This window comes from Heterodontus francisci, chromosome 24 (assembly GCF_036365525.1).
Source record: "Heterodontus francisci isolate sHetFra1 chromosome 24, sHetFra1.hap1, whole genome shotgun sequence".
Classification (NCBI taxonomy): domain Eukaryota; kingdom Metazoa; phylum Chordata; class Chondrichthyes; order Heterodontiformes; family Heterodontidae; genus Heterodontus; species Heterodontus francisci.
The window spans coordinates 73,527,416-73,555,375 of NC_090394.1; the positions used below are offsets into that span (position 1 = coordinate 73,527,416).

Here is a 27,960-nt window from a genome sequence, read left to right on the forward strand (position 1 = left end):
AAGATCTTTATTATAAATATTTGTCATTTAAACCTTGTCTGCGTACGGAATTAAGAGAAAAGTTGAGAGTTCAGAAAATGCAGTTGTTTGTTGGTTGAATGTTTACTGTGGTGATTAGCTTTATCTGACGTGAGTGCATTTAGATGAAACTCAGCTGCAATACCACCTGGACAAAGTCAGAGCATATTATGTGGAAATTGGTTTCAATTACTTTGTGTTGGAAATGGGTGCAGTCTGCTGTTACTGGTGCCGTGAGAGTCACATTGCTGCGTGACGTGTGCCACCTTGGGTTCTATTGTTGATCCAACTTGATGTGGACTTTCCGGTTTGTTCAGACATTTGTACTATATGGTTCAGTATTTTGAGTACACACTGAGCTGTAACCCTTCTGCAGTCTTCAAAAGTCAAACTTGACATCACCAAATGAAAATTTGCCTCAACTCTTGCCTTTTTCAGTCTTAGTGGTGTTTGACATTCTGTGCTTTGTTCTGTGGCTCTCCTTTGGGTGCCTAGAATAATACGTTAGGAACATAGTTAATGGGATTCGGTTTCAGATAACTTACAACTTACAGAAAGAATTTACATTTCTATAGTGCCCTTCACAACCTCACGACATCCCAAAGCACTTTACAATCAATGAAATACAACTGAAGTGCAGTCACTGTTGTAATGTAGGAAACTTGGCAGCTAATTTGCGCACAGCAAGCTCCCACAAACAGCAACAAAAATAAATGATCAGATCATCTATTTTGGATGGAGTTATTTGATGTAAAATATTTTACATTTACAACCAGAGGATAGATGAGGAGGTTTTTTTTTCCCCCCAGTGAGTCGCTGTGATCTGGAATGCGTTGCCTGAAAGGGCGGTGGAAGCAGATTCAATAATAACTTTCAAAAGGGAATTGGATAAATGATTGAAAAGGAAAAATTTGCAGGGCTACGGGGAAAGAGTAGGGGTGAAGTGGGACTAATTGGATCTCTCTAAAGAGCTAACATCAGCACATTGAATATAATGGCCTTATTCTATGTGGAATAATTAAGCAATCATCAGCAGCTGTGTGTATTGTTAGAGGGGGAAGTAAGGATCACGTACAATGCTCCAAAACACATAACACAAACCGGTCAGAATCTCCCTGGAGGGGAGGGGTTTAGCAGAAGATTAGCGGAAACCCCATTTTATGTCTCCATCTGGGATTTCCATTGAAGTTATGGCAGTCCATACGGGGAACATGCCCACCACCACCTCAAAAAAAGATAAACCAACAGCAAGGTTTATGTGGATTAGAAACAAAAACAGACAATGCAGGAAACACAGCAGACCAGTAACCCACTATAGAAAGAGAGCACAAATGAACTTTAATGTGGAACCTGCCCTTATAACTTGAGGATCATACCATATGATCTTTCTTTGTTTCATTCCACCCATCCCAATGTGCTGACTTATATTTGGCGTGACTGTTTAAAATGTCAACATTAAAGTTGTAGAAGGTTGTCATAGGAACAGGAGGAGGCCATTCAGCCCTTTGGACCTGTTCTGCCATTCAGTGAGATCATGGATGATCTGTACCTCAACCACATTTACTTGTCTTTGACTCATATCATTTGCTACCCTAGCCAACAACAATTACCCAAAACAATCCATCTATTGTAGAGAGATTTGGCAAATTCACCCAATTTTCCTAATGTGGCTCCTTAAACCAGTTTAACAATATTAAACACGCTTTTCTCCCTTTGTAGGGAGAAATTCTCTTTGGCATAATGTTGAAAAGAAACATTTTAAAGACTTATATTGTGTGACGAATGGGATTGCTCTTCAAAAGAGCCAGCACAGACTTGATGGGCTGAATGGCCTCCTCCTGTTCAGTATTATTCTATGACACTATGATGAAAATCTGTAAGTGGAAAAAGTTTTTTGTAATGAAAAGCACATCCCTGCAATGAGAAATCAGGAGGGAATGTAAAACTACAAACAAAATGCATAAAATCCAAATGCTGGGAATCTGAAACAGAAACAGGAAATGCAGCAAACACGCAGCAGCTGAGTCAGGGCATGTGGAGAAAATAGACAAGCTGACATTTTGAGGTGTTGGCCCTTTGTCAGAAAATAATTGGTATTTGAAGCTTTAGCTTTACTCATCCTTGTTTTCAAATCTCTCCATGGCCTCACCCCTCCCTATCTCTGTAACTCTGCACTTCTCCAATTCTGGCCTCTTGAACCTCGCTGATTATCATCATTCCACCATTGGCAGCTGTGCCGTAAGCTGTCTGGGTCCTAAGCTCTGGGATTCCCTCCCTAAACCTTTCTGCCTCCTTCAAGATGCTGCTTACAACCCACCTCTTTGATCAAGCCTGTCCTAATATCTCCTTATATGGCTCAGTGCCACATAAGTGTTTGATAATGCTCCTTGGAACATTATCATGATCATTTCACTACATCATTCACGCCACAGAAATGCCAGGCAATGACCATCTCTAACAAGGGAGAATCTAACCATCTCCCCTTGACATTCAATCGCAGTACCATCGCTGAATCCCCCACTGTCAATATCCTGGGGTTGCCATTGACCGAAAACTTAACTGGACCAGCCATATAAACACTGGGGCTACAACAGCAGGTCAGAGGCTGGGAATTCTACGGCGAGTAACTCACTCCTGACTCCCCAAAGCCTGTCCACCATCTACAAGACACAAATCAAGAGTGTGATAAAATACTTGCGTGGATGTGTGCAGCTCCAAAACACTCAAGAAGCTCGTCACCATCTAGGACAAAGCTGTCTGCTCGATCGGCACCCCATCCACTGCCTTCAATAATCATTCCCTCCACCACCGACGCACAGTTGCGGCAGTGTGTACCATCTACAAGATGCACTGCAGCAACTGGCACCAATAATGAGGAAAAACGTTTTCACACAGCGAGTGGTTAAGGTCTAGAATGCGTTGCCTGAGAACATGGTGGAGGCAGGTTCAATTGAAGCATTCAAAAGGGAACTAGACTGTTATATGAAAAGGAAGAATGTGCAGGGTATGGGGAGAAGGCAGGGGAATGAACTGAGGGAGTGGCTCTTTCAGAGAGCCAGTGTGGACACGATGGGCCAAATGGTCTCCTTCTGCACTGTAACGATTCTGTGATTCTGTAATCCTTGGACAGCATCTTCCAAATCTGCAACCTCTACCACCTAGAAGGACAAGGGCAGCAGATGCCTGGAAACACCACCACCTGCAAGTTCCCCTCCAAGCCACACACCATCCTGACTTGGAAATATATTGCCGTTCCTTCAGTGTTGCTGGGTCAAAATCCCGGAACTCTCTCCCTACAGAACATGGACTATAACGGTTCAATAAGGCATCTCACCACCACCTTCTCAAAAGCCATTAGGGATGGGCAACAAATGTTGGCCTTGGCGTTGACGCACATCCCAAGAACGAATGAAAAAAAGTCAGCTAATAAATGCAATTTCAGGTTCTACACATCCACTGACGACACCTAGTTCTACCTGACCACCTCTACTGTCTTTACTTTGTCACGCTGCTTGTTTGACATCCTGTACTGGATAATCATAAAATTTCCGCCAACTAAAAACTGGGAAGACTGAAGCCATTGTCTACCACCTGCCACAAACTCTGTTCCCTAGCCACCAACTCCATCCCGTTCCCTGCCAACTGTCTGAGGATGAACCAGACTGTTCAAAATCTTCTTGTGATATTTGACCCCAAGATGAGCTTGCGACCAAACATTTGCTCTTTCACTAAGACTGCCTATTTCCACCTCTGTAATATCACCTGTCTCCGCTCCTGCCTCAGCTCATCTGCTACTGAAACCCTCAGCCATGCCTTTGTTACCTCTACACTTGACTATTCCAATGCTCTCCTGCCTGGCCTCCCATCCTTCACCCTCCATTAATGTGAACTCATTGACCTGTAATGTTAACTCTATTTCACTCTCCTCAGATGCTGCCAGAACTGCTGAGTATCCAGCATTTTCTGCTTTTATATTTTAAAAAAGAGTAGGTATTATCCTGTGTGCGAGATTGGACATATAACATGCAACTGTGAAATATTATTCACCATTGAGAAATTCCCATGATTGAAACTGGGAAAGAAAGGAAGACAATGTTACATGTATAGTTGTTATGATCTGGAATCAAAACAAGAAATGTTGGAAATACTCAGCAGGTCTGGCAGCATCTGTAGAGAGAGAAGCAGAATTAACATTTCAGATCAGTGACCCTTCTTCAGAACTAGCAAATATTAGAAATGTAAAAGATTATAAGCAAGTAAGATGCTGCCAGACCTGCTGAGTATTTCCAGCATTTCTTGCTTTTATTTCAGATTTCCAGCATCTAAAGTATTTTGCTTTTCTATTATTGTTATGATCTGGACTGCATTGCCTGATAGTAACTTTCAAAAGTGAATTGGATAAACATGTAAAGGGGAAAGATTTACAGGAAAGGGCAGGGGAGTGGGATTAATTGGATAGCTGTTACTAAGAGCTGGTACAGACACAATGGACCCAATTCTGTGCTGAATCATTTTATTATTCTATAGACTCCCTTCATGGCCTGGCCCCTCCGTATCTCCGTAACCTCCTCCACCCTACAACCCTCCAAGATACCTGCGCTTCTCCAATTCTGTCCTCCTGAGCATCTCAGGTTTCATCGTTCCACCATTGGCGGCATGCCTTCAGCTGCCAAGGCCATGAGCTCGGGAACTCCCTCCCTAAACCTTCCATCTCTCTCGCTCCTCCTTTAAGTCACTCCTTAAAACCCACAACAAACTTTTGGACATCCGCCTTTCATATCGCCTTACGTTGGCTTGGTGTCATATTTTGTTTCATAATGCCCCCTTTGTGAAGTGCCTTAGGACGTTATGGGCACTATATAAATCCTAGAGGTTGTGGTTGCATTGTGGGGGGAAGGATGAAGAACAAAGAACTACAATTCCTGTGTAGCATTGCGATTGAGGAGATCGATGCGCTTGCGCGGATTGGCGCCTGCGCAGTGGGGGCGGGACGGGGCCGATGACGTCAGCGAGACTGAACTGTGCAGAAGTTTGACAAGAGCTCGAGCGGGAGAGGCGACGGAGGCTGGAGACGGCAAACTACTTACCTCAGCGGAAAAAAATAACCAGAGAAAAGAAAATTAACTCACTTTCAACACCCCCCCCTCACAAAAAAACTATCTGGGGGAGTTTTAAAAACATTTTCTGAGGGGCGTCGTTGCTAGGGGAAACCATGTCTCGCAAAGCCGAGGATATCAACAGGCTCACGGAGAACACCTATAAGGTGAGGAGACGGCGAAGTTAAATAAATTACTTTATTTTTAATTATAATGTCTGCTTTTGAAAAAAGCATCGACCGGCACCGCCACCGGTCCATGTGTTACCTGTGTCAGTGGCTCCAGGTGAGCTGCAGGTAAGGGCTCCAGGTGGGGGTGGGGGAGGTCTGTTACTGAGCTTCTCCAGCAACTTGTAACCAAAAGCAACTTCTTAAATCTGTAGGAAAAATCGTTTTTAAGAATTAAGGATTTAGGTGGTAAAAGCACCCACAAAAGTGTGTCAACTAGTCTTTCATTGCTGTATGTAAAAAGAAAATATTTTATTCATTATCAGGAATTGTTCATTGGATTTTCTTATTTTGTTGTTGGAGAAACTGGTATTGGGTCACCCGAGGGCTGGGTATCTCTTCCCCTCCGCCCTGCAAGTACTCAGCACCTACCTGTTCAGTCACCTTTTAAGCTGGGTGTGTCCTGCAGACGTGGAGAAACACTAAGTGTGGCAATTTTTTTAAAGCTTATCAAGGGCAATTTTCTAGAGGGTATAAAAAGCCATAGCCGAGATTTTGAAAAAAAAATAGTTCTATGTTTCCCATAAGAAAAGAATCTATATTTTCTTTTACAGAAAATACTCCCCTTCCCAAAAGTAAGCATAAGTCTGATATAAAATGGTATAATTCCCTAGTTTTGCAATGTTAGTTCATTATCGTCAAAAAGGCTTTATACATATAGCAGTTTTTGTATTAAGTCAGCATAGTAGACTTAAAATACCTTGTAAAATGATCTGTAATCGTTAAGTAAAGATCAGGTATAGATAAGCTAATCAGAAACTTGTGTACATAAATTTAATTCTGCTATTTAGAAGGAGAATCACATTCTCCTTGCTTTAAAACTCACCTCTGCAATCTTGGCAGATCACTGGAAGGTGTTTTACTTTCATGAAGCTAAGGTATGGTGGTGCTGAAAACGGAGCTAACAACTATGCCATGTAGTTTTGATGTTTGTGAATGTCTGTTTTTCAATATTCCAAGTCTCTGTATTCTGTCCTGAACTGCAAAGGGGCTGTATATTTGACAAAGATAATCTCTCCAAGGTCATGGAGATCTGCCTATTGCCATTCTTATGTATGGTAGAGGTGAAGTTTTGCAATCTACTGATTTGATGTCAGCAGCCTGCTTTGTAAATAGTGCACTGTAGCATATTGACACAACATACCAGAGCTGTCCAGTATATCAAAAGGACATTGTGGAAACTTATTTTATCGAAAATTGTTTTCTGATGTACAGCCCTGGTAACAGTTGGTGCATGCCAATTGATGGAGTCGACCTGAAACATTGGAAGGGCAGTAACTTTCCAGTTTAAAAATTGTTTCTGTCGGAATACAATTATATGCTATAATTAACTATGTAGATACATTAGGAGCCTATCTACAGGAGCCGCTGCTGAGTTTTCATATCAATTGTTTAGATACATAGTAAGTTAATGATGGATTGGGAAGGGCGTGGTACAATTTGGGTGATTGGAAGAGGACTGGTAACCCAGGAGAGGTAGCTGATATCTGACATTAGTGAAGCATGGGACTTGTATGCTTGTTGAAAGAATCTAAAAAAAAAAACGCTTGGTTTGATTCGGTTCTGCTGTTTTTTAGGGAACAACTCTACTCAAAATAGTACAACAATTTATACTTCATATTTCTTGGGGAATAATAATAATGGAAGAATCAGGTTGGTTTAGGGGATCATTTTCTCCTCACTCCCCAAACCAACCCAGTTTCAAGAAATTGCAGCCTGGAAATTGTCTAAATGGGTTGATGCCCAAGAGAATAGATAGGCATATCAAACCATTAAGACTGGTGGCATCACAATTGAGCTCTGTCCTGATTGACAAAACAGCACTACCTAGAGTCTACAGCATTGCTAATTATTTCGTTTGGCAGAAACTGAAACGTTTTGTGGGTATAGGTTCTTTGGATATCCAAAACAGCAGAATTCTGAAATTTTCTGAACAATTTTAACCTGTTGTTTATACTGCATTCATTAATCCAGGATGCCAATATTAAGTTGTTATAGAATTCATTGAGAAGCTAGTAGTATTGTAATAAAATGTGCATGATGGCATTCTTTCATTCTGAACACTGTAGGTTTCTTCCCCTTGGCTAGTTTATTTTGGGATATTAAAGGATTAAAATTGTGTGTTGATGCAATGTGTTAAACACTTTGAAATTGCTCTACCAGACATTGCTTTAGAAATGAAGTGTTTAATCTATGTAACTACCAAAAATTGTTTGCTAACATTTTACTTTAGTAATCAAAGACAGTGAGCCAGTTCTGGCTGCCACTACAGAAAACTGCAATGCATCTTCTGTGCTTATGGCTGAAATACAGGTGCTCAGTCTTGTTTACATTTTCATATGTGCTTAGGTCATTTAACAATGCTTCTGGAATTGTTCCTATTTATAGACACTTTCAGCTTCAAATTCATTATAATCAAAGTCATGCAAATAATCTAACCTGACATTAAAAGGGCTCTACAATGTTATAATAATGGTTTAAAAAAAAAGCTGAATTATACTTCAAATTCTTTTTTTTCCCCTTCAGACTGTAATGGAACAATTTAATCCAGGATTACGGAATCTTGTAAATCTGGGCAAAAATTATGAAAAAGCTGTTAGTGGTAAGTGTTCAGTTTAAATATTTGTTGAACATATGGTTCATTAAGGTATGCTGTTTACTGCACTTTATGCTTAGGATTCCTGGCACCTCAAAAAGGAACCTCCAGTTCCAAGCACTGCTTATTGGCTTCAGGCAGTGATGTTCCTACAGATATGACAGGTTGGATAGGGATGCTGACTGGTCAACATTTTGCACTTGAACGTTTTGTATTCTGCCCAAACTGTGCATGTTCAAAACCTTTAAAAGTGCAGGCGTGTGAACGTAAACATTATCAGATATTTTTGTTTTGTTTGTGAACCAGATCTCTGCTTACAATTTTAGTGACACCCTGAAGTAAATATGTCGCCAATAATGCCTGTAGTGATCTTAATCTTTGATTCTATTTTTATGAAAGATGCATTGTGTTTGTTTGTGCAGCATCAAATGATATATCCGGTGTGGTAGAAATGTACAATTTAATAAATAATATATTCTATGGTACTGCAATGATGTAGGGAGAAATAATAGCTAGATATGAGACTTGGCTCCAAACTGAAGGTTAGAGAACACAAAATAATGCTCTCTGGTATTAACAAAAGGAGGGGAGTTTTTTTAGGAGGTAATCGATGTGGTTGGCAGCATGATGTGAGAACAACAATGTTACTTTCATAACTAACTGGGAACCCTTCCAAAATAAAAATGACTTGTAAAGGAGAAATGGGTTACAATTAAACCAAGTAAGGACTTGCAAACTTGAAAGGAACATTGAGGCCCCCAATAGAAAATTAGTTAAATTAGGCTGGTTGGAGGAGGAGGGTGGGGTAGGGGTTGGTGTGGGTAGAGCAAGGAAGAAACAGGATCCCAGACAAGACAGAACAGGTGATAAAAGGCAATCAGTACATAGGTGCAAATGTACGTGGTCAGAGAGAGAGCGATATGGACCAGAAACCAGGATTGGCCAAACATGGGGAATTTGAAAGGTGATAAATTTATAATCGTATGTATATACATGAATGCTAGAAGTAATGGAAATAAGTTGCCAGAACTGGAGGCTGTTGTAGGGAATTACAATTCCCTACAGGGTTTATCAGAAGCATGGCTAAATCCAGTGGATGACGAATATAATGTTCAGGTGTATTGTAAAGGCAAGTGGACAAAAAAGGAGACAATGCATCCCTCTATCTCAGGAATGACTGGGAGATAAAGTAAGTTGATCTTGTGAGGATTAGAAAGTTATAAGATGAACTACCCTAGATAGACATCATTAATGCCAAAAACTGCAGCTGGTACTGGGCTACAGACCAGACGTTGGAGAGTGGGATTAGGCTGGATGGCTCCTTGTTGGCCTGTGCGGATGTGATGGGCCAGGTGGTCTCCTTCCATGCTGTAAATTTCTATGATTCTATATGCTGCAGACCACCAGGTCAGTATGAGGAGGAGGAGAATTTGCTCTAACAAGATAGGAAAAATATGTGAGAATAGGAAAAGTTATTTTAATGGAAGACTTCAATCAACCAAATATAAACTGGGAAAAAACCAAATTGTTTACAGTTTTATTGACATAATCCCCACAAGAGGCAATGCTAATTTTGACCTCGTATTTGTAAGTGACCCAGAAAATAGTACAGAAAATGGAAGCTGTAGCAGCTCTTGGGGACAGTGCCCACAATGAAAAAGTGTAACTGATCTAGGAGTCAAATAGGCAAGATCAGGAGCAAGGCACATAATTAAGAACTAGATTTGATTAAATAAGGGTACAAAAGTGAATAAATTGGGAGAGCCTGTTCATAATACTTCAGTAGAAGGTAATGGAGCACTTCTAAAGGTATAATTCTGTGCATGCAGGATAAATGCATTTCCAAAATAAGGTGACCCTAAATGAATCGGCAAGTAAATTAAGAGTGAAATTAAAGAGAACAGTCCTGCAGGGCAAAAGAGTCTACAGAGATGAATACAAGAAATTAGCTGGTGGTAAAAGGACTAGGGGACACATTTAAGGTTTTGGGCAAGGGTGATGTGAGGAAGAACTTTTTACACCGAATGGTAATGACCTGGAACACTCTGTCTCCATTTCTACCACTCTTATGGGCAATGAATGATTTCAAAAGGAAATTGGATGGGCACATGAGGGAAATAAACTTACCAGACTATGAATATAGCGGGAGAATGGGACTAATTGGATTGGTCTACAGAGAACTGACATGGGCTGAATGGCTGCCTTCTGTGCTCTTTGATTTAATGATTCTGTGAAATTCTATAAATGTATTGAAAAGAAAATCAGTGAGGCAAAGAGAGACCTGGGAGAAAGCATAGCAGCTGAGGTGAAGCATACTAGTGAAAAAAAAAGTTTCTCTAGTAGAAAACAAAATCCTATTCCACCTTACCACATAACCTATAGGGATGGCTGCTTTGTTCAGCGGTTACTGTAATTAGGAATAGTGTTAGCTTGTTCAGAAATGCAGGGTATAATTCTTGAATGCTTGTAGGAACTTTTTGGTATAGATTGGCCTGTAGTTTTACTTTTGCGCTAAATGTCTCTGTACATTAATGGATGCAGTAAAAGTATTCAAACTTGTCGTTTCATGTTAATATATTATCTTCATACACTCTTGCAGATGTCATCAATTTTGTTCAGTTTTTGTCGGAGAAATCTATTCTCAATGGTTGAATTGCTTCTGTTGTGATTTACTGTATTCTTTAAGATGTTGGCTTTAAATGTTTTGCCACTCAGCATGTTCACCTTGAAACAAGAAAGTTACTGTTTGAGCAAAAGGTTTTTAGGCTAACCTAAGTCTGTTTATACTAAAGTCATTATCACTTGTATAATCAGCCTATCCTGGAAAAGTGGTTGTATTAAACTTCATGGCCTGCTGTGGATTATAATTTATATTCGTACAAGTAGGGATGACTGGGCAACTTGCAACCAATAAATCAGTCAGCTTTACAAGTGAAACAACAACAACTTGTATTTATATAGCTTCATTCACATGATAAACCATCCCAGGGCACTTCACAGGGGCATTAAAAACAAAATATCAACATAAGGAGATATTAGGTCAGGTGACCAAAAGCTTGGTCAGAGGTAGGTTTTAAGCAGTGTCTTAACGGAGGAAAGCAAGTTGGAGAGGTTTAGGGAGGGAATTCCAGAGCTTTGGGCCCAGGCAGATGAAGGCATGGTGCCAATGTTGGAGCAATTAAAATCAGGGATAGTTAAGAGGCTAAAATTGGAGGAGCCCAGAGGTCTTGGAGAGTTGTAGGACTGGAGAAGGTTACAGAGACAGGGAAGGAAGAGGCCATGGAGGAGTTTGAAAACAAGGATTTGAATTTTAAAATTAGAAACCAGATGGTAAACTATACTCCATTCGTTAATTTAACAAAACAATCTTGCATCTTTATTCTATGCCACATCTCTATTACAGCCATTATGCTATTTGCTCTCTGGAACTCCTTCCCAATCATTTCTGTTTACCACTTCTCTCAATGCTTTAAAAGGTCTCCTCTCAGCTTGACTCCCTAGCTCACTTTCCCTTACTTTCTTGCACCTTCCTGCTTAGTGTCCAGTGTTTCTCCATCTATAAAGTGTGCCAAGACATTTTCTGGACATGAGAAATACAATAAGTATACTGTGCATTCTGGTAGGAAGAAAAGACCGAGGGAGCTAATAACAGTTACATTAGGAGATGGCACAAAAAATTGAACTTTTTGAGAGGAAAGAGAATAGTGTGGAAATAGCTTTCATTGGAGACCATGGATCTGCCTTGCAATGGATATAAGCAACTGCATGTGTGTTTCCTTCCTTTCCCCCTTAAAAATAAAATCAAGCATACTCGAGTTCAGATGGCATGGGGAATGAAGGATTTTCTTTTGTGTTCCTATTATCTACAGTTCTGTTTTTAAACGTAATATCTCACTGCAGTGAAAACGGAACTAAAAATACCCCATATAAAATCTGACACCATGGTAGTGAAAATCAATTAATATTTCAGTGAAAATGCATTGTCTGGTGCAACGGCATTTATTCCACAGGTGTGGGAACAACATGTGGAAATGTATTCTTCAGCATGTTAATGTGCTGTAGGGAATGAGACAACTGTCTGACTGATACCACAGTTCTCGCAACTGTTGGTTTCCTGCCATTTCATCTTCATTCTGTCTCCCCTTCAAACTGATACATGCTTCCCTCTCCTCCCTCTGACTCTTCCCCTCCCCTTCGCCCCCCCACCAACCTCCCCCCACTTCAGATACACTAACATTCAGTTTTATCTGTCTCAGAGGTTGCCTACCTATCTGTAAGGATAATTTTTTTTACCATTTTGTATGATAAATTTTTAGATTTTTCTTTTTGGGTGGTGAATTAGTAAAAACAAAAATATCACCTCTTCAAAAATTGAGTTTGAAGATGTGTATTCTCATTGTGCTGCTATGTGCAGTGTCAACATCACTGGTGCAATGTACATGAATTGCTGGACACAACTTTCAGTTGGAAAACAAAAGCTCTGTAATTTGCAATAGTTTATGGGGATCTGGATCAAATGTAGATTTTACTTGACTTAATACTGCAGCAAATGTCAGTCTTTCATTCCTGGTTGGATTTAGAGCAGGGACAGCAGTACACTGATATATTGAGTCCTCTTAAGACAAAGATTATTCAGTACTAACTTGGGTCACATACCAAGGCATTCTTTATTAAAAAGAAGTTTGCTATCACTCCCCTCTGCATAATCTCCGACAATTTTTATTACCTCACCATTATTGTGGAAGATAAGTGACTAGTGCCGCAGCAATAGATATAGAAGCTGAGATCTCCAAATCTGTACCTCCTGGGTAGGGGTGTGTGCATGTACATGTGTGTGTACATATGATTCTCAGCCATGACTACACCTCAAAAAATACATCGTCGGCTATTAAGTGTTTGGGACGTCCTGAGCTTGTGAAAGGTGCTATATAAATAACATTTCTTTCTTTCCCTTACCAATCATTTTACTCACTCTGTCAATTTTCTTTAGTGCTTGTCTTTCTGTGCTGCTTTATGTGTGCTAACCTTTGCATTCGGTCTGCTCCTGATTGCATTGCAACAGAGGTTTGCATTCCAGCATCGCCCGCAGCCTATGAACAAATTTGGAATGATAATGTTAGATAGTCTTAATCCTACTTCTCACTATGCAGGAATTGGATAATTGCAGTTATATGTCCCACAATACAAGTATTTAAATGAGGTCCTCCAGAATTCAATGCAGAGTGCATCTATATACTAATCAGAATATTGCTGCACTGTTAATCTTCATAAATTGCTTTCAAATGATGAATCTTTTGTTCTTGTAAAACACCTCCCATGACACACTTTCATTGGTGCAGGGTCACGCAGGCTAAATTTACATTTTTCACATTTCCCACTGGCTTTCTTGCCAGTGCAGCTAAAATTAAAGTATGCTGAGGGAAAATGTTTGCTTACCAAGACTAGAAATTGAGGTCCAGAAAAGCTGCTTGAAAACCTAATTAAATATTGCACTAAGCATTAAGCGTAATTGACTTAGTACAATGGCAGCATCAGAAAATCATCATTTGAGAAGGGAAAGTACCTTAATAAATACAAAATCCTTGGAACGTTTTCCAACATACAAAACAACTAGCTTATCCCTCTGTCAATAGTATAAGATCAAGGAAGGGCTTCACAAACTTTCATAAAACCAAATTTGAAAAGGTATTCCGCAAACTAATTTAAGATGGATGAATTGGCTAAGCTATGAACCTGGGAGAACCAAAAGCATAAGGAATAAAAGTAGAGCAAAGGCATGAAGAAGCAAATCTGACTAGTAGGTGAAAGGTTGGCTTTTAAAATAGCATAATTTAGGATGAAATGAACTGGCATAATTTCAGTAGAAATACTTTGAATTGTATTATTTCGCTTTTTAGAAGGTCTGGATCGGAAGCCCGGATTTATATTCATACAAAAAATTTGAAGTTGTGCTCCTTGATATTGTTCTGGAGCTGGGGAGAATGGCTTTGTGAATTTTTGCAAAGCTTTTGAAAGAGGCTACAGATATTATATACTGTAGCCTAATTCTTCGCTAGAAATCTTGCTTTAATATCATTTTGTATGACTGAACTCTCTTTTGCATGCTTTTGTTTCTTCACTCTTATGGCGTTGTGTGTCTTTCATTTCTTCAGTGGTACTCTGTTTTCTTCTCTCATCCTTCTTGTTTTACTGTAAGTTTCAAAGTTCTAATTAAAAACTGGTGTGCTACTTTTCAAGCTGATTTATGTATCTGAGAAATTAACTGGACTATTCCTTATGTTAAAATTGTCACTGCTGAAACTGCACATGAAAACTGTAGTGTTCAGTTGGATAGCTGGCTAGTAGATAGATCAATCCGATCAACAGTTCTCTAGTTACATGGTAGTGATATTTGAGAGACAAATAGCTGCCACTTCAAGCATATGTTGAGTAGGTACAGGCTTAAGCTGAAGTCCAAAAGCCTGCCAACACTCATTTGAGGCTTACATGCGAAGGATGGGCATGCAGCTGGTGGTATCTGAGGAATTAACAGCAAATAGATAATACACCAATCTAGAAAGTATACTTTAAAATACAATATAAAAAACCTCCCCTAGAGTGGAGGCATGCAATATGCATTAGAGAACAGTGTCAGTAAACCTGTACCCCAACATGTCAGTATGTTCAATGGAGGGAGAAGAGTTAATTGATAACTGTTAAGTGATATTTACATTTTGTGATGCAGCAACAAAACAACTTGAGTTCCTTGCATCTTTGCTGAAACCAACATGCAAGTGCTAGCAATTGATTGTTACTGATGAGATTCCTTCTTTAATGGAAATTTGAACTGGAGGAGATAGTTCAAAATAATTTATATGGAATGATGAATGAATAGCCTCATCATTCTTTGTTCAATGTCACCAGCCCAGCCTTGCATAGATTTATGATCTCTAATTGAATTAGTTTATTCATTTTATCATGTAAACAAATTAGTAAATAATACCAACATGTAATGCCTATATTGTTTATATATGTGACTTTATAACTTGTGTCCATCAGTCCCTTGTGAATTAGAACATTGTTTCCAACTGCTAAGTAACAATCGTGTCACATGCTGTACTACTTATGTCCCTACATCCTGCTGGTAGGAATATAGTAAAACAATTGCCTTGTTGTGGAAGATGAAATGTAAATATGTAAAGTGTGCACATAGAATTGGTCACGAAAGAAATATGATTCTGGACTACATTGCATCTATGTGGCATTTGCATTTCAACATTTTGCATGCCACTTCTTTACATCCGTGCAATATTTTTGATTTTTATGGTAGTAAAGTAACCATAAAATGCTAAAGATAGCTCTTTATTTGAGGCTGAAGACTGCGTCAATGCATGTTCCCCCAATGCATATTGTGTGCCTCCAACCTAGAGGAGGCTTTTTATATTATGTTTTAACTATTGAGGGAAAACAGTACCAGGAGAATTTATTGTCCAAGAAAATTGTAAAATCTATTTTAAAGCGTACTTTCTAGATTGGTGTGTTATGTATTTGCTGTTAATTTTTTATTCAAAGGTTTCTAAAATATTGAAGTTTTAAAAAGAGTGCGCGCATACCTGAAATTGCCTAAATCCAAGTGATAAGGCCATACTAGGACTTGTGCAAGAATTTTACCCTCATTTATGTTTGTAATATTTGCCCAAGTTAATCTGAATTCTAGTCACAACACACTCAACATTAGCCTGCACTGAATCATTCCTGTGAGCAGGGTGAGGTAACAATGAACAATTGTTGCAGACAGTAGGACACGCAAAGAAGTTAATCATAATGATAACAGCTCTGTTAAGTTTCATTGTGAATTGGTCCGGGATTTTGAAAGTGGGAAAATGGAATTTGTCTTGTTATAAAAGTTCTGTTAATTTATTATAACAGAGAAATCATATCTTTATCTGATTGATTAGCTTGTTTCGCAATTACAAAAGAAATTCTGCCCTTGTAACTTACATTTCCTTATGTATGCAGAGTGTCTTTTCTTTCCTGGTAATTTGCCTCATGAAGTACAATGTCCAATGTAATGTTTACTGCTGCTGTGCATGACCAGTAGTATGTGGTGTTCACCTTTCCTACACCAAAGGTATAACAAAGCCTGTATATCCAGATGGTCCACTAATTAGAGGTACGTGTGAGAAATGCTTTAGGCTGTGTTCACAGGTGGAGCTGTGCTAATACAAAAACCAAGGGCCACATATGCATTGAATTGATCCATCACCATCCATTATTCTATGTATATCTAGCCAGATTGTTTTCACTGCTGATGTAACTCTGAATCTGAACAGTCCATTCAAAAATCCTATCCAGTAAAATCTTTTTTTTATTTTAGTGTATGCTTACGTTCTCACTTAGTTTTGGATTTTCTTTTTAAAGATTCAAAGTAACAAAAGCCATTTAGGCCTGTTTTTCGTTTTACAAACATTCAAGCCATGACTGACAGGAAAAAAAACCCAGCCTGAATTGCGATGCCTTGTGCATCACAATATATACTCCCCACTCCACCCAAAACTGTACGATTCCCTGGGAAAATCAGATTAAAAACCCAGGCCGATGGGACAGGGGTGGAATCTAGGAAATTCCTCTCTGAACCACTTAGTCAAGGAGATCACTCCTTGCTATGCAGTACCTACCTTTTACACAAAGTGAGCTCCGCCCCAGTCAGGAACAACCTGTTCCAGAGAGCCACTGTTCGCTGGGAAAAGAAATGCCTCCTTACATATAACCTAGATTCCGGCCTTAAAAAACAAAATTGTGACCCCAGGCCTCCTTAAACTATTTAATTGGAACAAACTGTCTGCTCCACATGTGGCTCAGTTGATAGCGCTCTTATCTCTGAGTCAGAAAGTTGTGGGTTCAATTCCCACTCCAGGACTTGAGCACAAAAATATAGGCTGACACTCCAGTGCAGTACTGCGAGAGTGCTGCACTGCTGGAGGTGCAGTCTTTTGGATGAGCCATTGAACCAAGGCCCCTTCTACACTCTCGGGTGGTGTAAAAAAAAAAAATCCCAAGCTGCTGTTTTGAAGAAGAGCAGGGGAGTTATCCCTGGTGTCCTGGCCAATATTTATCCCTCAACCAACATCCTTCATTGACTGTAAAGCCCTTTGAGGTTAAGAAGGGCGCCATATCAATGTAACTCTTTCTTTCTTACTCAAACACAATCTATTCCCTTTAACATCTTATAAACCTCGATCAAATCACCCCCAAGTCTACGCTTCTCTGCAGTGTGGAGACCCAGTCTCAGTAGTCTTCATAATGAAGTTTCTACAAACTGGGAATTAATCTGTGGCCCTCCTCTGCACTCTCTTCCAAAGCCTCAATTTCACCCACCACATGTAGAGACCAAATCTGAACACAGTATTCTGACGCCTGGCCAAGGTCTTGTACGAGGACAAAATTGTCTACTTCTTTTAGAAGTCTTTGGCAGTATTTATAGGCTTATGTGCAACGCAAACAAATGGACCGCTGGGTTGAGCACTACCTAGAACTGTACTCCAGGGAGAATGTTGTCACTGACACTGCCCTCAATGCAGCCCAGCCTCTACCAGTCATGGATGAGCTGGACATACAGCCAACAAAATCGGAACTCGGTGATGCCATTGATTCTCCAGCCAGCGGAAAAGCCCCTGGGAAGGACAGCATTACCCCTGAAATAATCAAGAGTGCCAAGCCTGCTATACTCTCAGCACTATATGAACTGCTATGCCTGTGCTGGGACGAGGGAGCAGTACCTCAGGACATGCGCGATGCCAATATCATCACCCTCTATAAAAACAAAGGTGACCGTGGTGACTGCAACAACTACCGTGGAATCTCCCTGCTCAGCATAGTGGGGAAAGTCTTTGCTCGAGTCGCTTTAAACAGGCTCCAGAAGCTGGCCGAGCACATCTACCCTGAGGCACAGTGTGGCTTTCGTGCAGAGAGATCGACCGTTGACATGCTGTTCTCCCTTTGTCAGATACAGGAGAAATGCCGCGAACAACAGATGCCCCTCCACATTGCTTTCATTGATCTCACCAAAGCCTTTGACCTCGTCAGCAGACGTGGTCTCTTCAGACTACTAGAAAAGATTGGATGTCCACCAAAGCTACTAAGTATCATCACCTCATTCCATGACAATATGAAAGGCGCAATTCAACATGGCGGCACCTCATCAGAGCCCTTTCCTATCCTGAGTGGCGTGAAACAGGGCTGTGTTCTCGCACCCACACTTTTTGGGATTTACTTCTCCCTGCTGCTCTCACATGCATTCAAGTCCTCTGAAGAAGGAATTTTCCTCCACACAAGATCAGGGGGCAGGTTGTTCAACCTTTCCCGTCTAAGAGCGAAGTCCAAAGAACGGAAAGTCCTCATCAGGGAACTCCTCTTTGCTGACGATGCTGCTTTAACATCTCACACTGAAGAGTGCCTGCAGAGTCTCATCGACGGGTTTGCGGCTGCCTGCAATGAATTTGGCCTAACCATCAGCCTCAAGAAAACGAACATCATGAGGCAGGACGTCAGAAATGCTCCATCCATCAATATTGGCGACCACGCTCTGGAAGTGGTTCAAGAGTTCACCTACCTAGGGTCAACTATCACCAGTAACCTGTCTCTAGATGCAGAAATCAACAAGCGCATGGGAAAGGCTTCCACTGCTATGTCCAGACTGGCCAAGAGAGTGTGGGAAAATGGCGCACTGACACGGAACACAAAAGTCCGTGTGTATCAAGCCTGTGTCCTCAGTACCTTGCTCCAGGGCAGCGAGGCCTGGACAACGTATGTCAGCCAAGAGCGACGTCTCAATTCATTCCATCTTAACTGCCTCCGGAGAATACTTGGCATCAGGTGGCAGGACCGTATCTCCAACACAGAAGTCCTCGAGGCGGCCAACATCCCCAGCTTATACACACTACTGAGTCAGCGGCGCTTGAGATGGCTTGGCCATGTGAGCCGCATGGAAGATGGCAGGATCCCCAAAGACACATTGTACAGCGAGCTCGCCACTGGTATCAGACCCACCGGCCGTCCATGTCTCCGCTTTAAAGACGTCTGCAAACACGACATGAAGTCCTGTGACATTGACCACAAGTCGTGGGAGTCAGTTGCCAGTGTTCGCCAGAGCTGGCGGGCAGCCATGAAGGCGGGGCTAAAGTGTGGCGAGTCGAAGTGACTTAGCAGTTGGCAGGAAAAAGACAAAAGCGCAAGGTAACAGCCCCGACAAACAAATTGTTCTGCAGCACCTGTGGAAGAGCCTGTCACTCTAGAATTGGCCTTTATAGCCACTCCAGGCGCTGCTCCACACACCACTGACCACCTCCAGGCGCTTACCCATTGTCTCTCGAGACAAGGAGGCCAAAGAAGAAGAGAAGAACTGTAGCCATTCTCAAATCGTACAAATCTGGTTTAATTGAAACTTATTAATGTAACTGCATTTTAACCCGGTGAGTTATCTGGGATTGAACTCTGCCTTGTGAAATTTGTTAGAATAATGCTACTTTATTAAGTAGCAAGCAGTTCAAATGGTGTTGTCTTGCTTCCGTAACAAGTTTAATTATATTTACATAGACAGAATGAAAAACTTCTTTTTGGTAATTGTGGGTTTCATTCCAGTTCTAGTGACTAAGACTGGATTTTAGTACTGCATTGGGAAGTTATAAAATGGTGCATTTATACTACAACTGTAGCAGTTTTGCTATGCATCAATTTTACTGTTCTAGCATAAACATAGCTTGAATCTAGAGACAGGGCCTGGCTTCACACTGGAGCAAAGTGAAATGAGACTCCTTTGAGTTTCATTTCAACATCAGTTCAGGCTTTAATGCCCAATTTACACAGTACAGGTTTAGCATTGATACAAACCTGACACTGCTTCACATCAACACAAAACTTGCAGTATAATTGCACCCAGAAAATCATGGGGACTGGCAACGTGTTTTTTCAGACTGGGCTCTTGTGGTGACTGGGGACACAGGATCTGAAACTATTTAATGTTGCAAAGGAGATAGAAACAGCTTATCAGAACTAATTTCCAAATATAAAATCACAAATTATGATATAAATAGAGTAAATGTGGCTTGGCTGTGAATGTGGACTAGTCCTGATTCCTTACAGAAAAGTGCAAGTCACTTTGTTGTTTCAATTTCTCTCTCTCACTGAAATAGTGCAAGATAGAATCCAACATCAAATAGATGGTGTACTCTACTACCCAAAACAGAAGTGGGCTTCTACCCAGCATTGAAACTGTGCCATTATTGGTTCAAGGAATACTTGATCCAAATTGTTTGTGTAGGACTTGAAAGAAGCTAAAGTTCTGAAGAAGGATCACTGACCTGAAACGTTAACTCTGCTTCTCTCTCCACAGATGCTGCCAGACCTGCTGAGTATTTCCAGCATTTCTTGTTTTTATATTGAAAGAAGCTAACATTTCTACAGTTAAAGGAGATGTAAAGCACTCTTCCCGGTCGGGTTGTTGTCATTTAAGGGAGGAATTTTAATTCATGTAATTGTTCTCGGGAGTTTATCTTGTTATTGTTTGAAAGGTCCCTTCCCAATTGTAATTGAGCTGCACTGGAAACTTGGGAAGACTTTAATGAAAGACTTCCCAACCAGCTTTAATACTATCATTGTTGAACAAAATTAGAAAACTAGCGTTAATGTAAAAAAAATTACATGCTTTTAAAATTGTAATTTTTAGAAGGGTTTAATTTTAAATTTTTATAATGCTTTTTGATTAATTAGTCAATGGGGAAACTGTCGATTAAGTCTACAGACTCTGGTTTACACCACGCAATTATAAACTCTTGTCTTAGGTTCAGTATGAGCATTGTGGACAAATATCATTCTAGTCCCAGTCAGCCTAAAAGGAGACCCAGCGCACAAAAATTGACACTTCCTTTCTTCACATTGTTCACATTGACGAATGGACTTGTAATAAGAGAAACTTGAGATTTGCCTTGATCAAAGGATTTTGTACTGATCTTTATCAATTTATTTTCCGGTTTTACTTCCAGATGATCTTATGGGTGTAATTGTACTATTTCATGCATTTAAAAAAAAAAGCACTAGAAATTTTAATTTTGGTTATCAATGCTGCAAAAGCAGGTTTTCTGTTTTTACTTTAGTACTGAACAGAAGTCATTCATGAAAGCAGTTAAACTTTGTTTGCTGTGTTTAACCTCCTCAAAAACCCTTGAAATACTGGTTCGTGAATCAAGAATGTACCACACTATAATCTTTCGGTACGTGGAGGAAAAACTGCAAATATGATGCAGCAACAGCTTGTATTTATATAGCACTTTTAATGTAACAAAATGTCCCAAGGCACTTCACAAAGGTGTTATCAAACAAAACAACACCCAGCCATGTGAGATATTGGGGCAGATGACCAAAAGCTTGGTCAAAGAGGTAGGTTTTAAGGAGCATCTTAAAGGAGGAAAGAGAGGTGGAGAGGTTTAGGGAGGGAATTTCAGAGCCTGGGGCCATGACAGTTGAAGGCATGGCCACCAATGGTGGAGCCAACCGGAATTATGTAGATGGTGGATGATTGTGTGAAAGGCAAAGCATTTATTTTTCTCATGGGGTTTGGGGAGGGGGTTGTGGGCTCCAGTTACTTAGTATTATATCCTGAAATAATCTTGGGTGAAAATTAGTTTTGGGTCCATTCAAAGGCAAATAAAACCATTCTTTTCTCATTTGGTATTTCTGTTTGTCTGAGATTGTAAACATAACTTGCGAAATAACAGTGAACAGCCAGAAAAGCATGCCACAAGAATGCAACATTCAAGTTTGTAACACGTGCAAGCAACTCAGTGAAATGCTGTTGGATATTTTGCTATTCACATTCCTAACTAGTTTTCAAAAGCTGGATTTGTTATCCATTTTTGACCAACCTAGCCAAATTCACTTGCAACTTTAGACTTGAAATGTGGAGGGGTAGAAAAGTGTGTCATTTTATATTGTAAAATTTTGTTACAAGTAGCCACGGAAGATACAATAATTTACAAAAGTGAGTTACCCTGAATAGAACAGTGGTCTTTTTTTGATATGATTCCAGGTTTGCTCTACTTGGTGTTAGCTCTTAAAATAATATGACTGTTGTGACTGTGTTCTCCTAAGCAAATAACCACAGTTTGTCAAAATATTATATTTTGTTTTAACAGCTATGGTGGCTGCAGGCAAGATATACTTTGATGGCATCTCAAAATTAGGAGAGCTGAGTTCCCAGTCACCGGTCTCCAAAGAACTTGGTAAGTTGTAAGTGAACCAATGGATGCATTTTGTATCTCAATCCATATATAAACTTTCTGTGGGAGATAAAAGAATGAGTTGTGTTTATAAAATGTCTTATCCTGTCAGGAACATCTTGGTGTTACTCATACAGTCTATTTACTTTGAAATGCAAGGGCTGTGATGCAGGCAAAACTGGAGATGATTTTGGCAGACCCTTCAAGCAGTTAATCTCTGCTTGGTGGTGTTGGTTAAGGAAGGAGTGTTGCCTCTGTTATTGACTTTGCTCTTCAAATAAATATAAACAGGTTATTTAATTGCCATTTCTAAACTTGGTACCAAACTACAAATATACGGTTACAAATTAACATCAATATAGCTTGATGAATGACTAGAAAAAAGTAAGCAATATTGTATGTGCCACAAGTTCCTCTGGAGTGCTTGTGGAAAGGAACAAGAGTCAATATTATACACTGGATTGTTTAAGGTAAGAGTTATTGTGTATTCGCACACTTTTAAATTGCAATTAAATGTTTACTTTGTGAAGCATAATTCTTTTATGAATGGCTTTATAGTAAGATGCAGCTTACTCTGTTGGTTCACCTACTAGTAAGCAGGACTAATTGAAATCAATTCTGATTAAAACCTGTAGGTAAAAATAATGAATTAGGGATGGACAATCCTGATTTTGTTATAATAAAAGTAAAATACTGCAGATGCTGGAAATCTGAAATAAAAACAAAACGTGCTGGAATTACTCAGGTCTAGCAGCATCTGTGGAGAGCGAAGCAAAGTTAACACAGACCTGATTTTGTTAACTTTTTATCAATTTCAAAAAAAACTATGCAAGTTCTATAATTTACAGATATATAGAGGCTTTGATGCAGGCCGAGAACTATTAAACTTTACAAAGCGTAACTCAGAAAATACTGATTCTATTTTGCCAGTTTTCTACCCAGCAACCACCCCCAGCCTTCATTTTTGGTTCCTGAAGGCACAGACTCTTGCTCTTTTTCTGTCTCTAATTTTCCATTTCCTGTTCCAGTGGTCACTTACTGTACATAAACCACACAGTGAATTTTAGCAGGTGGATGCAAACATGTACGTAGCAATGAAATCAATCTCGCTCGTGCTTTTGCATGCTCTCTCGTGCTCGCATTCTTTCTGCACCACTCCGTTTTTCTTTCTCTTTCATCTTCCTACCCTGCATGAAATACAGCAGGATGGCAGCAAAGAAAGTAAAACTGGACATAGGCCTACTGCTGCCTCACCATCCTGATCAGAAGTTTCCTCTCCCAGCCCTTGCCACTTCTGCCATTGATTAGTCCTTCCCCCTCCATTGAATGCAAATATCTGCAGGGGATAGGGGCCCAGTTCCCATCCCATTTCTCTCAGTTTGCTGAGTAGATTTTAAATCTGAAAAGGAGAATATTTAATTCCATGGGTGTACCAATTTTTTTAAATTGCCAAGATAATCTAATTGAATTTTTTGATTGCTTGTGTTACAACCGAGGCAGGAGGAGTGCACTATCTTTTCTAGTCCTACTTCTCTGCAGGTCACAACATATATTTTTAAAATGTTTACCCAGTTACCTATTTGTTCAATCATATACTCTACTCTTTATCCCAGAATAAAATACACCAACCAGGTTTCTTTAATAAACAACAAAATTATCAGTTTATTATAAAACAAGACTTAACCAGTAACGAAGCAAAGCATTAACACAGAGATTGAAATATGAAAGTTCCCTTTTTCAATTCCCCCACACAAACACTCACACTCTGGAAAAAAAATACAGAACTTCTCCCTGCAGAGGTCTGTTACAAAAGAAAAGACAAAAAAGAATACTTTAGCCAATACTTGCTAATTCTTGAAGGGAAAAGAAAAGGTATGGAAAGATGTCAGTTGTCCCTTTTTGGTCTGGCATCCGAAATATGTGTAGACGGCTGTCACTGGGAACTTTCTAGGGCAGTTCCTTCTGGAGAGGTCGTGAAATTGTCTGGTAGACTTTCCAGGAGGCGTGGCATCAGGGACTTCAGCCAACACACAGCTGAATCGTAGGGTTTCATTTGAAGAGGTAGAGAAAGAGATGAGCTGGGTGTTTCCTTTTTCCTTGGCAGGCAACACCAACTGTCTTCAAAACAGTTCACACCCCAACTGACTTGAAAACAATATCCAAAACCCCAAAACAGAAAGTTGACCTCTTGACATCCATAAACATTGACATGTGGCTTTGTTCTGTTGTTTATTAAGCTTAAAGCACATGACTTCCAGCAAGGTTGTTTTTAAGCAACATCTCAGTGGCCTTTCAATGAACTGTCAACAACATAGCAAAGTCCAGCCTTCATGAAATCTTCAGCCTTCCAATGAATCCATGTCCACAACTTAAATATTAAGTCCTCAAAAACATTTTTTAAAAAAAGAAGCGCTCTCATAACAATTAATCTAATTGAATGTTTTGGTGAAATAACAGAAGGTTGATGAAGGGGATGCGGTGGATGTTGTCTATTTGGATCTTAAGAAAGCATTTGATAAAGTACCACGTAAAAGACTGGTTAACAAAATTGAGGCTCATGGAATAGCAGGGTCAGTGTCCAATTAGATTTTTTTTTAAATTGGCTCAAGGACTGAAAATATTGAGTCCTGGTAAAAAAAAAAATGTTAAACTGGAGGATAGCAGACTGCGGTGCTGCCCAAGGGTCAGTGCTAGGGCCACTGCTTTTTTGCTATACATTAATGACGTGGATCTTGGAATACAAAGTAGAATTTACAATATTTTTCAATGATAACACAATTGGAGGAGTTGCAAACAGTGCAGATGATACAAACTGCATGGAACAGGACATAGATAGGCTAGCAGAATGAGCAGACAATTGGCAGATGGAATTTAATACAGACAAGTGTGAAGTGATGCATTTTGGCAGAAGGGATAGGGTGAGGCAAGAAAGCTAATGGCGCAGTTCTAAAGAGTGCGCAGGAACAGAGGGACCTGGGGGTGTATGTGTATCAATCTTTGAAGGTGCCAGTACATATTGAGAGTATGGTTAGCAAAGTATATAAGCTCTTGGGCTTCATAAATAGAGGAATAGAGTACAAAAGCAGGAAAGTTATGCTGAACCATTATAAAACTCTGGTTAGGCCTCAGAGTATTGCATTCAGTTCTGGTCACCACACTTAAGGAAAGATGTGAGGGTCCTTGAGAGGGTGCAGATGGGGTTTACCAGAATGGTTTCAGGGATGGGTGATTTTAGTTACAAGGTTAGGTTGGAAAAGCTGGGTTAGTTCTCCCTGGAGCAAAGGAGATTGAGGGAAGATTTGATTAAAGCGTACAATATTATGACAGGCTTAAATAAGTTAGACAAGGAAAAACTGTTGTCATTAACTGATTGAAGGTTTTGGGGAAGAAATGCAGGGGGAATATGAGGAAGAACCTTTTTTTACACAGCGAGTTTAATGACCTGGAACTCACTGCCTACAAGGGGGTGGAAGTGGAGATAATCAATGATTTCAAAAGGAAATTGGATGGGCACTTGAAAAAATTAAACTTGCAGGGCTGCGGGGATCGAGCAGGAGAGTGGGACTGACTGGATTGCTACACGGAAAGCCAGCATGGACTCGATGAGCCAAATGACCTCCTATGCTGTAAATGTCGTCGTCTTCTTTGGCAGTCCCTCGGGAGCAAGAATGACTTTCTTCCACTCCAGGGTTGTGGGTCCTTGGCCGACTGAATAGTCCAATTCTGGCTCCGTACACTGCCATAGGTGGGGCAGGTGGTGTTCGGTGAGGCGAGTGAATGGGATACTCTAATTTCCGAACGCTCCTGCTGTTTGCACTTGGTCACTGCCTGGGCATGTCGACATTGTTCGAACTGGCTGGCACCTTTGTGGATGCTTCTTCTCCCCATTTGGGCGATCTCGGGCAACTGATTCCCACAAGTCAGTGCAGATGTCACATTCTTTCAGGGAGGCTTTCAGGACATCCTTGTAGCGTTTCCTCTGCCCTCCTACGGCCGTACTAGTCTAAAAATGCCTGATCTCATCTGATTTAGGAAGCTGTAAATGACTTTATGATTCCGTACCAACTTATTTTCATACTTGGGCTTTAAAACTTTATTTTTGCAATGCCTATTGTAAGGGTAACTGAAAATGTTAAGGCATCATGAAGCTCTGTAGATAGCTGTTCACTGCAGCAACATGGTACAATATAATAGCAACAAAAGTCTTTCTTTACTGCCATTTCCTCTCACCTATCTGGAGCATTCCACAATATTAGCCTGAGCACTTGGTCATTTTGTTTCCACAGGGGCACGTCTGTGCAACGATTTAAAACTCAAGTTAAGGGCATGCTATCTATTTGACTTTTCTTGTTTCGTTGACATGATCTGTGCCTCCAAACACTGAAGTGTGATTTTTCTCACAGCTACTTGAAGATAAATCAATGTCAGAACAGTGGGAGGCATTCAAAGGGGAGATTCAAGGGGTTCAGGGTAAACATGTTCCCACAAAGAAAAAGGGTGAGGTGGCCAAATCTAGAGCCCCATGAATGGCAAGGAGCCTACAAGGTAAGATAAGGCAGAAAAGGAAAGCTCATGTCCGACACTGAGAACTCAATATTACAGAAAGCTGAGATGAGTATAGAAAGTGGAGGGGTGAAATCAAAAAGGAAATTAGGAAAGCAAAGAGGGCATGCCAGAATATTGTCAAGCAAAATCAAGGTGAACCTAAAGATGTCTTATCAATATATTAAGAGTATGAGGATAACGAAGGAGAGAGTAGTGCCCATAAAAGACCAAAAAGGTAACCTATGAGTAGGAGTGGACGATATTGGGTATAGTTCTTAATGAATACTTCACGTCTATCTTCACAAAAGAGGGGGACGATGCAGATATTGTAGTTAAGGAGGAAGAGTGTGAAGTATTGAATGTGATAAATATAGGGAGAGAGGACGTATTAATGTGATTAGTATCCTTGAAAGTTGATAAATCACCAAAGCCAGATGAAATGTATCCTAGGCTGTTAAAAGAAGCAAGAGAGGAAATAGCAGAGGTTCTGACCATCATTTTCCAGTCCTCACTGGTGTGGTGCCAGAGGATTGGAGAATTGCTAACGTTGTACCTCTGTTTAAAAAGGGAGTGAAGGATAGACCGAATAATTACAGGCCAGTCAGTCTAACCTCAGTAGTGGGAAAATTATGGGAATCTACTCTGCGAGACAGGATAAATTGTCACTTAGAAAGGGTACAGGTTATTCAAGGATAGTCAGCATGGATTTGGTAAGGGAAGATCTTGTTCGTCCAACTTGATCAAATTTTTTGAAGAAGTAACAAGGAAGATAGATGAGAGTAGTGCAGTTGATGTGGTCTACATGGATTTTAGCAAGGCTTTTGACAAGGTCCCACATGGCAGACTGGTTTGAAAAAAAAATCTCCTGGGATCCAGGGAAATGCAGCAAGGTGGATACAAATTGGCTCAGTGGCAGGAAACAAAGGGTAATTGTTGACGGCTGTTTTAGCGACTGGAGGGCTGTTTCCAGTGGCGTTCCGCAGGGCTCAGTACTGGGTCCCCCCTGCATTTTGTGGTGTACGTTAACGTAAATGTAGGGGGCATGATCAAGAAGTTTGCGGACGACACAAAGATTGGCCGTGTAGTGGATAGCTGTAGGCTGCAGGAAGATATTGATGGTCTGGTCAGATGGGCAGAAAAGTGGCAAATGGAATTCAACTTGGAGAAGTGTGAGGTGATGCATTTGGGGAGGTTAAACAAGGCAAAGGAATACACGATTAATGGGA

General features: G+C 40.3%; 1 protein-coding gene across 1 annotated transcript in view; it reads left to right on the plus strand.

Moving 5' to 3' along the window:
* The first annotated feature begins 5,035 nt into the window (after positions 1–5,035).
* The window catches only part of LOC137383525 (BAR/IMD domain-containing adapter protein 2-like 1), a 148,306-nt gene continuing 125,381 nt past the window's right edge, over positions 5,036–27,960 (plus strand). The window contains exons 1-3 of the mRNA XM_068056570.1: positions 5,036–5,281; positions 7,868–7,943; positions 22,106–22,192. Coding sequence (XP_067912671.1) covers positions 5,231–5,281; positions 7,868–7,943; positions 22,106–22,192 — 214 coding nt within the window. The 5' untranslated portion in view covers positions 5,036–5,230. The remainder of the gene's footprint in view (positions 5,282–7,867; positions 7,944–22,105; positions 22,193–27,960) is intronic.